General features: G+C 43.5%; 1 protein-coding gene across 1 annotated transcript in view; it reads right to left on the bottom strand.

Moving 5' to 3' along the window:
- Positions 1-1,404: 1,404 nt before the first annotated feature.
- Positions 1,405-11,630, bottom strand: part of Hmgn3 (high mobility group nucleosomal binding domain 3) — a 30,120-nt gene continuing 19,894 nt past the window's right edge. Inside the window, exons 3-6 of the mRNA XM_042687088.1 lie at positions 6,511-6,540; positions 3,421-3,474; positions 2,213-2,326; positions 1,405-1,659 (exon numbers count right to left, since the gene is read on the bottom strand). Coding sequence (XP_042543022.1) covers positions 1,621-1,659; positions 2,213-2,326; positions 3,421-3,474; positions 6,511-6,540 — 237 coding nt within the window. The 3' untranslated portion in view covers positions 1,405-1,620. The remainder of the gene's footprint in view (positions 1,660-2,212; positions 2,327-3,420; positions 3,475-6,510; positions 6,541-11,630) is intronic.

Genomic DNA, 11,630 nt, shown 5'->3' with positions numbered 1-11,630 from the left:
TCCATAATGAGAAACCAAAGATGATGTTTCATCTGGAGAGGACAGCCTGGGCCAATTGTACAGTTAGTATTTACAACAGGATAACAGCAGACTTGAGACAGTGACACAGCAGGCTTAAGTTCTTAGTCCTAAATTAGATGCTGGACAAGGGATATAACCAGAACATAAAAACATCTCAGACTCCTAACAGGCCACAGTCTTCCAGACAGCAGTCTCTGCACGGTGGAGCTTTATTCTCCACCTTGAGCTATGTGAATCTTCATCTAAACACAGTTCAAAGAATTCAGCTTTCCTGGGGACTCGGCTATCAGATTATCACAAATAACAAATTTTATGTACCAGATCTGATCCTAGCACTGCCAAGTTCTTTCGCAGACAGAAGGACATTGTGTAACATTCAAAAGGTTCAAAACTGACCTTCTCCCTTCTGGGAGGTCACACATTACCCACACTCCCATTTCCTAGCCTCAAAAAGAGTGCTAATAATATCTTTACAGACTCCTTCTGAGGCTGGCACACGACTGCAGGGTGGCTGTGTGGGGTGAGGAGCTTTCTTCCAGGGAGTAAGAAGGCCTTTACTACAAATGTGACTGAGTGTTATGTGCAAAGTGGCAGATTTTCAAAGACAAGCCTGAAGTTACTAGCTCTGCTTGAACAAACCTGTTTTCCTAGGACTTGTTACATTTTATTATATATGGTACCCATTGCTGAACACTTCTTTGTGAGTTGGATGTCTTTCCTCTGTACTGTCACAGATGTTTCACTGAACTAGTAACAACAATGTGGAAAGCCAGGAAATTAAGAAACAATTCTATTTCACTTATCTTCATGGAACAGACTGCAGAAATCCTTTTTTCCAGTACTGAGGCTTGAACTCAGGGCCTGGGTGCTGTCCCTTAGTTTTTACTCATGGCTGGTGGCTCTACGACTTGAGCCACACCTCCAATTTGTCGCTTTTTGCTGGTTACTTGGAGATAAAGAGTCCCTTATGGACTTAAAGCTGGTTCCAAACCTGATCCTCAGATTTCAGCCTCCTTAGTAGCTAGGATTACAGGTGTGAGCATTACAGGCATGAACCACTATCACCCAGCTAAGTCTATAGAAATTCTTTATGTCATCTGCACTAAGAAAATGAGATCCTTCCTAAATCAAGTAAAGATAACAGCCAAGTATTTTGCAGACAAGAAAATCTTTTATTTTAAACCACAAATAATCAGCAGGTAGCTACAACTATCCATGTCTCATTAAAATCACATAAAACCTAGGTACAAAAGCACCACTGATTATTGCTCTAGAAAAACTGCATGAAAAATTCAAATATGCACAGTAAAAACACCACAGGTTGCACAAGACTAAGTTTTTTAAAGTGAGGGCATGGAATGATGGATCAACTTTAAACATACATTTCCAATTATTAGATAGGTATTTATTTTACTTGAGAATGATGAAAATTTCCAAAAAAGCATGATTACAAGAGGGTCGAATATCCATCTTTATATATACTATTTGCCAACTAGTAGAGTCCTAAAAAAATTAGCATTTACAAAATACTTGGTAAAAATAGCTTTTAAAAGTTGTCCCAAGAGGTAAATAAAATCACCCCCAATTTTCCATGGCAATTTATTCTCCTTCGTTATCTATAGATTCAGTTTTCTGTGCCTGTGGAAAAGAAAAAGAAGAGAGTGATATAGTCCAATGCACTTGAAAATGACTATAATCAAAGCAATGTCCAACCATGTGCAGACACACAAGAACCATTCATTTTTTTGCAGCTCTTCTGTACAATCTATTTCAGCTCTGGGTGAAGAACAGACAAGGTGGGAAGACATTATGCCAATGCTAGGCCACATTTATTGCTTTCTGCTTTTCAAACAACCACAGCAGCCTTACCTGTAAAGTCCCATTGCTTATAGTAAATAACAACAACAACAATAATAATATACACCACACCACTATCTGATTCTAGTCACTGCAAACGTGCCAAGTTTTCTACTGTACCCTTAACTCTCACTGTTTCAACGTGCCCCTTTACCGACAAGTTGCTGGGTGGGGGACTTCTGGAGGATGAGACATTAACACTTGAGCGAGAAATGTGGATCTGTAATTACATTACAGGTAATAAAGAGAGACATGCTGAGTGTGTCATCACAGGCTGCAGGACCGAGCAAGTCAGACATGGAGTCAGTCAGTGGGAGGTGTTTGCAGAAAGTACCTCTTTAGCTTTGGTTTCACCATTTTCAGATGGGGCAGCGGCTTCCTTTCCAACTTCCTGCTTCTCCTCCTTCTTCCCTTTGGCTCCTCTGCTAGTCTTTGCTCCAGGTTCTTTCTGATGGGAGATGAAAGCACAAGGAGAGAGCACGTGAAGATGTGGAGTGATGGGAGCGGACATCAGTTCGCCTCCATCCAGACACCTGGTGAAATGGACCGATGGTGGCCATGGTAATTTTCAGGGGAAAACCAACCCAGTTCAGACTTCCATGGAGTAACTCTGAGATTATGACATGGTGACAAAGAAAGCAAGCCCACTGGGCTTGCCCTTCTGTGGGAAACCTATTAACCACCCGCTAAGGATTTGTTTCATGGACCACCTCTCTTCTGGGTTGAGAAGTGGAGCTGCCACGGCTGGTCCAAGGCAGTGCTTGGGAGAACGGGGGCAGGAGCAGCTTCTCATGCATGAGACATGACGCTTTCCACTCCAGTACATCCAGCGCACTTCACCAGACGAGACAACAACCCTGTTAAGACTAAGCCACGGAAGTCAGCTCTGTGTGCATGTGCGTGTACACACACACACACTTTCCCTCTCTCTCTCTCCCACACACACACTCACAGACAATGCAGAACAAGACCATGCTCTGACAGGCAGAGTACGGAAAATTCACTTGGGTTCTATTCCTGGTAATTTATGTACTTTATAGCTTCTTCGCTGACACATCAGTGTATGTGTTATTTACCTCAATAGAGATAATGTGAAGATTATGTGAAAAGCGAGCAATAGTGGCTGGCATAGAGGGCTTGTCTTTATGAATCAGTCACAAGGGTAGATCTACCAGGGTAGAACAACGTCAGGTATCCAGTACCGGAGTCTGGAAGCTCCTCCCCCAGCCAGCTGGTACCCTGCTAGTTGGGCACCAAGAGCACGGATTACCAGTTCTAAGGCAGCTGCCAGCCCAAGTTCTCATGGGAGGCCTTAGCCTGACCTGCTCTGATCCCCATTCAGCAAATGGGAAACCATTCCTGCTAAGGCACAGAACTGTGCTTTATGTCCTTTGAGACTTACCCTAAGAGTGGCAGTCAATACACTTTAGCCTATATCATTACACATGACTTTTTCTCGAGATGATTTTTGGGATGTGGAATGATCATTTATTCATCGCTTTAAAAACCCCAAGGTGGGAGCCTGGGCATTCCCACCTTTACCTTAGCAGATGTCTTCCTTGGTTTAGGCTCAGGTTTGGGTGGCGGAGCAGGTTTCTGTAGAGACGATATGAATGAATTAGAAAGAGCAGGAAAGGATTGTAAAGCACTACCATCCGCTCCAACTCCTGATGGTGCTCATTTTAAACACGATCTCGTACTATTTTCAGCACTGGGGAGCGGCATGAAGACATCCGTGTTTCACGGCTATTTTCATCTTGGGTTCACAAGTGAACGGCAGGTGAGACAGAAAAGTAAACTCATTAGTCACTGGTCCAGAATAGCTCTCAGGAAACAGATAAGACACTTCTGTCTCTGGTATCTCTGCTCTTCCTTTTATCCCAGTCCAGAAACAAGAGGAATGGCTCAGAGCCTTGGCCACATGACTCAGTGCGCATTCCCAACAATCTAGAAATCACAGCAAGGCCCACTGTGGTGTCTCTCAAATGGGGGGGGAGGGGGTGTAAATCCTTCCTCTCTAGATGTAGATCCTGAATTCTGTACCCTACCATCTTTAGACTTTTATTTTCTTCAATGTCAGCATGTGTAGTTTACCCCGCCCAGATTATGGGCTGGTTTTATCTCTAGAACTTATAAAAAACACAATTATAGTGATGTATCCACTGTTGATTCCTGACATTTAACATTTATAAATACTATTAGCCAAAAAGCTCTCTGATTTTCTCCTGTCTTTATGACAGTACTGGTGTTTGAACTCAGGGCTCACGCTTGCTAGGTTAGCCATGATACCACTGAGCTACACTTCTAGCCCTCTGGTTCAATGGTTATTTATTCAAAATCAGGGTCTTGCTTCCCAGTGTGTGCCTGAGCTGTGCTCTGCCTTTGCTGTGTCTTTCTGCAGCCAGGACTACAGGTGTGCACAACTATGTCCAGGTTCCCTTCAGCAAAGATGGGAGTCTCTTGACTTTTTTCTGCCTGCACTGGCCTGGCACCTGGATCCTATGGCCTCAGCCTCCCTCACAGCGTGGGGTGAGAGGCACAGGCCAATGTGTCTAGCTGTGAGTTCAGAAGGTGTCTTGAGCATTTTTCTGCCTAAGCTGGCCTTGAACCATGATCTTTCTGTTCTCAGCCTGCCAAGTAGCTAAATTACAAAGTGTGAGCCATCAGTATTCCCACCTAGCATTTCCTGTCTTATGTGGTTCTCTTCCCACCCCCCAGGGAACAGAACCCAGATGCCCTGGCCAGTGTGCCAGAGAGCAGGGGGCCCCTGCGTGGGGGTGGAGGAAGGTGATCAGTGTAAAGCACAGTTCTTTATAGAGCTCGTAGGGCAAATACTGCACTCTAAATCTTGCCTGTCACTAGAATCATGTTTTTAAATAGAAAACAATGGCCAGGGGTCTCCCCAGCCACGGGGGAAAAACACAAGTGTGTACTATGTAATGTTTAGATCACAAAGCACTTGTCAAGTTCCTCTATGGTGAAAACAATAGCAATCTTTTCTTCTAGCTTTAAAAAATATTCAGTGTTTTATTGTTATCTCTAGTCATCCTATAGAACAATAGCATAAGTTCTTCTTCCTATTTAATGGTAACATAGACTAATAAAGAATGTTTTAAAGATTAAAAAAAAATACATGGTACCCTCCAATGTCCCTAAGAGGCTCAGGTTTCACACTGAGTCTAGATTTTTTCATCCAGAGCATAAAGTGAAATTGGAGACAGTTTAATTCTGGGAGAATGACTGTTAGAAATTCCCTTTCAACTTTCAGCTGGGTGCCAGTGGCTCACGCCTATAATTTAGCTACTCAGGAGGCTAAGATCTGAGGATCATAGCTAGCTTTGAGCACAAGAGGCTCAGGAACAGCAATTGTCCAGGTCCCAGGACTGGCAAAAAGGAAAAAAAATTACTTTTCAAAAAAAAAAATGAAAGGAAGGGGGCTAAGAAGATGGCTCAGTGGTAGAGTGCTTGCCTTGTATGCATGAGGCCCTGGGTTCAATTCCTCAGCACCACATGAAAGTTGGAAGTGGTGCTGTAGCTCAAGTGGTAGCACTAGCCTTGAGCTGAAGAGCTGAGTGACAGTGCCCAAGCCCCAGAGTTCAGGCCCAATGACCAACACACACACACACACACACACACACATGGAATATTTTCATTAATATTCTTAAATACTCTAAAGTTTATTCTCTAGATACAACTTTTTATGGTTCCCAACTTATTAATTAAAAAAAAAATTTGCCCTGAGCAAAAGCCCTGAGCTTCTTTTGCTCAAAGCTAGCATTCTACCACTCGAGCGACAGTGCCACTTCCAGCTTTTTCAGAGTAGTCTACTGGAGATAAGAATCTCACTGACTTTCCTGCCCAGGCTAGCTTCAAGCCAGGATCCTAGGATCTCAGCCTCCTGAATAGTAGTTAGGATTACATGAGTCACTGGCTTCTGGCTTTGGCTCCTAAATTTTTCTGATTTAAGTGTCAGCAGTGAGCAAGAAGCTGAGAATAAGAGGCCCTGAGTTGAAGCCTCATTGCTGTTTTCTCTCTCTGACTCTCATTGACACATATACTTGATATTCTGTGTCCAGATGTATTAATATACCAGTGTCTTCGATTTTCATCGAACCATTTCCTTTGTAACGCTCTCTGTGACAGAGCCTCCATTTCCAGTGGTGGAGGTATGAGACCAGGCCACGCCCACCTGCCCCAGCACCTCTAACCTTCCTCACGTTCCTGGAGATGGCCTGTAGAAGGACACTCTGAGTAACAATTTTAGGAACATTCTGGCCCTGGAATAAACAGTATGAGCCGTGAAAATGGGTGCAGCATTTGAAGACGAGGACTCTGCCTCATGGATGTTTTTCCTGTCAAGATCTCTGGTAATGAACCTTAAGTGCCCTGGGCTTTGTGCTCCTGGCCATGGGCCAGCTGCTGCTCCTCAGACACCTCATCAGGTGACCTGCTCAGCAACAGGGGTCAGGCCTATTGGAGATGTGACCCCAGGTGATTGTCAACAAGAAAATATTCCCCAGGGAAATTGCCATCTGCCATCTTAATCATCCTTTTGCTGCTTTGTACCAAGGGAATGGATACTGCACCCTCCCCTCCCCCAAGGTAAAACTCCGGGGGCTCTGAGATACTTACTGCAGATAGCCTGGCAGACCGTCTTGTGGGCTACAAAATGGAAAGAAAAAACACATGTATGTACTTATATAAAACCAGGTTGATTTTCTAAATCCATCGTGACATATCTTACTTTGTCAAAAGAATCTAAGGTCTAATTCCCATCAGCCTGTCCACGTTAAGCGACAGTAAAACAGACCTTACCCGGCCATCCTCTCAGAGAAAAGTTGTGATTACTGACTTTGCAAAGATTTTCTAGATGTGTAACACAAGGCATTCTGTTTAAATGAGTAGTCTTTCCCAATTAAGGTTCAGTGACTAAGAAAAGGAAGAAATCTCCCGTAGACTCCTAAACCTAAATATCGAATCTCAAGATATAATGGACAGGAGGACCACTGCGGGACCTTGGAGAAACCGTGTCCATCTAGACTCCTGTTCCTTCAAATGAAGCTACAGCCCGTGAGTTAATAAAAGAGATTTATATTAATTGCATAGAGACCAGAGTAAGTTCCCTATCTTTCTGCTGGGCTGGAGAATCACTATAAATCGCCCACAGTTAATAAGGGAGACTTTTTTTAGCCTGTAATAAAATAAAACACTTATCTACTAAAAGCATGTATGTTCAATCATTTGACTAGAGTAAAAGGTTCACTAGTCTTTTAATTTCAAACTTCAGAAAACCGAAAGATTAAACACTGATACTGAATTTAGGTTAATATTTTTTTCAGCAAACTTCTTCAAGGACAGTACCAGTTAATAGCAATTATGACTGTCACGAAAATGTAAAAATAATTGGACCATCCTAGACAATTCCACAACCGCACGCAGAATTGATACTTCATTTATTATCCAGCAGAAGTTGACTTCTCAAAGGAATTCATATTCTAAAACCACACTGCTTTTTTTTCTTAAAACACAAACGTTCAAAAAAAAACTAAAAACCGTTCCAGCACCATACTTTTCCTGTCTTACCTGCTGCTTCCTCTCGAGAGAAAGAGTACAGTGCTCAACACATCCATCCTCACTAACACTTATTGAATTAGGGAACTCAAGCTATCCCCCTATTTCTTGCTACTTTCTGCAGGGTTTGCCTCACGATGCTTAATGCTTCAATGCTTCAGATGCTTTAATGCTTCAGATCACTTCCTGAAGGGGGCCAAGCAGGCAGCAGGTGTGGTCTTGGAGCATGTGCCATGATGCTGAGGAATCATGGGAAATCTTGAACCTACACTTAAGGCAGTCTAGGTGAGTCTGTCAGGCCCAACTGGGAAGACTTATGTCTTGCCATCTCCACTTCTAAGAACTTTCTCGCTGAGTAACATCAGAGAAGCTAAACTCATTTTCCTTTAAACTACAGAAAGAAAGGAAGGGCCTGATTCTCCATGGAGCATGTGAACCCTGGGGTCTCTGAAGAAAGATCAGAGCTGGGCTTGAGGCCAGCTAACGGAATATGCTGAGATGAGAGGACGGCGCAGGTTGCGTGGTTGGCTGGGACAGAGCCACTGCACACAGCAAGAGGTGGTACTGGTCGGCACACAGCTGGAAACAGCCCCCAAGGAGGCGGGCATGTGGCAGAGCCTCCGCAGGAAACACCGTGGTTGTCATGATGTATTCACCACGAGGCACCCACAAATCCCTAGGAATCAGGATCCAGTCTCTGCCTTTCCCACGAAAGTCAACCATCACTTGAAGAAAAGGCAACATGGAAATGGGCGCCTGTAATCCCAGCTACTCAGGAAGCTGAGATCTGGGCAGAAAACTCCCTGAGACTTTTTAATCAACTGACCAGTAAAAAGCCAGAAGTGGAGCTGTGACTCAGGTGGTAGAGTGCCATCCTAAAGTAAAAGAGCTAAGGGACAGTACCCAGGCTCTGAATTCAAGCTCTAGTACTGGCACACATACAACATCCTCATTTAAACCTGACATCAAGTATCCTGTGCTTCATCAAGACGCTTTCTGAGTTGGACAGAAAGAATAGCTGCCAATCACCACTCAGAATCCAGCTCTAGAGCTGCTGTGTGGGCTCAACGACCACCCACATCGGCTCACAGGGCAGCCCGCAGAGAGGAGTGGCCGCACACCTGCTTGGTGGTCAACCTAAGCGCACCATGTTGGCTTTACTGTTCATCCTACCTGGCTCATGTCTATTTCCCCTTTTCCTGGGCTAGCCTTTCTCTTCTAGTTCAGAACCTCCAGTGCCTAGCAGGGGTCTTCAATCAATATTGACATGAATGGAAGAAGTAAACACTAGTTCCTCTTCTAATGTCTCTAGCTTAACCCTGAGAAAAGACCAACTATGTTAGCCATTACTCAGCACTGCCTGTCAATTGTTGTTAGGGGGGAAAAAAAAAATCTCATGGAAGTGAAGCAAAACCCTGTGGGGGGAAAAAACCCACTACTACACTCTGGCTCTGGTCCTTCCCTCCCCACGTGACCACCCAACGTGCAACTCAACAGGCTCAGTGACGTCAGAAAACCCTTTCCAATCAAAGCATTCCTCCACACAGCATCCAACTGTTCCATCGAATGCACTTTGCTCGACCGGGACAAGAGATCAAACTAGAAACCTTAGGAAATTAATGAAAAACCAAAAACAAGTCTTCTCTCTATAGGTTATCCAAACCAGCCAGCCTTTACAAATGGCTATTTTTACTGTCAAACCATCTTATGAAAAAAACCAGACACCTTGAAATTTCCTATCCGGTAATAACCACCATAAGATATTTTCTTTTTCAGTGCATACAGACAAGGCTGAGACTAACATTTTACTAAGTCAGCAGGACCAATTATGCATGCAAGTGTGGGTGCCTTCCTGGAAAGTTCCATCAGCTTCCACAGCCTTAAAATCTATAAATGATTGGACTATATTTATTGCACATGAAAGAGACACGACTGCTATTTTCCCCCCCTCTTTAAAACAACTCTAGCATCTCAAGTACCCATTTAAGACTCAGCCTGGCTAGGGATGAATAAGAAAAAAAAAAGTAAGAATTTCTCTTAATTTGTTTATTCAGTGTGAAACCTCAGGAAAAATGGCCAAAAAGCATAGGAGGGAAGAAAGGCTTTAACAACAACAAATCCCATTACAATGACCCACACAATACATGCGATGCAAGCGTTTGCCAAGGTGCTGGGGACATTAGAATGATCTCAGGAAATATTTACTGATTGTTATCATCTCTCCAGGCCGGACACAATTCTGGTGAAGGCCACCAGTAGAAAGGCATGGGTTCTCTGTCTCCTAGCACGTAGTGAAAGCAGCACACAAGTCTAATCTTACAAGGACAAAGTTCTCAAGGAGAGCTGGATCCAAGTAGAAATGCTGGACTTCACTAACTAGCATTAAAAATATCTGGGCCATCTCCTTGGAATTTGGAATTAAGTCTTTTATTGGGGGAAGGGGTAGGGAGATACTGGGGTTTAAGCTCAGGGCCTCCAATGGTTAAGCTGGCACAACACAGCTGAGCCATGCCCCTGCTTGTCACTGGTTATGTTTAGGACTGGGTCTTGCTTTGGGGCACATGCCTAAGCCATGATCACCTACTCTAGGCTTTTGATGGTCGCTTCTCTCTGTGAAGGCCGAATCCTATACTCTTTCTCTGCTTGGGCTGGCTGGGCACCGTGATCTTCCCATTCCAGCTGTCACATAGCTGTACACACCACCACACCCAACTTGAGTGGGAAGTGAGTGATCTTATGAAGTGTTCTGCCCAATCGAGCCTCAAACCACGTTCCTTACATTCTCAGCCTCCCCAGTAGCAAGGATTATGGGCATTAAGCCACTAGGCATCTAGCTTGGAAAGTATGCTTATCTTTATGAGCTGTGTTTTTGCTTTTGAACCTGACCATGTATTTCCAAGTAAAAACCAAAAGACAAATTGCTTTTAATTGTCAAAACAGATGAGAAGTAGAGTTTGTCTTCCTCTGAAATCTGGCAAGAAGGGAAAAATATATATTGTTAAGCCTCCAATGAACAAAGGTAAAGACCAAGAAATTGGTTTTGTCAGATTTTTCTAAGTACAGGAAAAGCACATGGAAGCAGGATTTTGCATGAGGAGATCTGGACATTTCTCCCGGATTCTGCTACTTCACAGTTGTCACACTTGAGCAAAATTATATTATTTCAGAGATCTTTTGTTTGTTCTTAGCTAAAATAGGAATAACACTTACCTATCTGTAATCAAGTCACAGCCATTCTCTGATGTGCACCATTTCTGTCCCTTGCTTTATCTTTGCTTGATAGAAAATGCCCTTTTCTGTTATTGTTATACTGGTAGGGGTCTTGAGCTCAGATCCTGGGTGATGTTCCTTAGCTCTACCACCACTTGAGGCACATCTTCACTTCCAGTGTTTTGGTGGGTAGAGAAAAGTCTTACACACAGACTTTCCTGCCTGAGATGGCTACAAATCTCAGACATCTGCCTCCTGTGTAGCTAGGATCACAAGATCCTAGCTGGTGGCTCAGGCCCCACACCTATTATTTTATTTATCCAATTATTTTCTTTTTCCTTACCACAACGGAGGTTCCCTGAAGACAGGGCTTTTTGCATGTTTTTCACTGTAAACCTTCTCGTATTGTAGGTGCTCATAGATTTTTGGTAAGAAAAGTCTGCACTGGTCTATTGCTTAATGGTAGAACATGAACTTAGCATGTACAAGGCCCCAGTACAAGGAGAAGAACGAAAACAAAAAATTCCAAGGAGAACTGGACCTTAAATTATTGTGTAGATCAGACAAAATAATGGATTGAAAGAGCTTGGTCAACTGCTGAGGATAATGATGGTGATATATTGTTAATCATTCATTACCCAAGTGTTCTGCAGAAATATATACTGAGCATTGCCATTCAAATACTCAGCACTGGTGGAAGGTTTTCAAAAGAGGAAAGACCTCTGAAATCACTATCTGTTTACCATCGTCAAGGCTGTGTAAGCCCAGAGACAGAACTGGAAAACTCAGCCTGAAATAAATCCCAATTCAATGGGGGGGGGGGGGGGGGGGGAAGGGATCAATCACCATATAGTTTTGACAGTGCTTTTTTACCCTAAGCTACCAGCCAAAAGACTGACCTTCTCACAAGGTCAATGACCGCAAGACATGATTGTGAGTTTTAAACTGATGTTGATTTAAATGACAGGATC

Source organism: Dipodomys spectabilis, unplaced genomic scaffold (genome assembly GCF_019054845.1).
Source record: "Dipodomys spectabilis isolate Male_0828 unplaced genomic scaffold, ASM1905484v1 ptg000102l, whole genome shotgun sequence".
In the NCBI taxonomy this organism is placed as follows: Eukaryota; Metazoa; Chordata; class Mammalia; order Rodentia; family Heteromyidae; genus Dipodomys; species Dipodomys spectabilis.
This window is presented reverse-complemented; position numbering and strand designations above follow the sequence as displayed.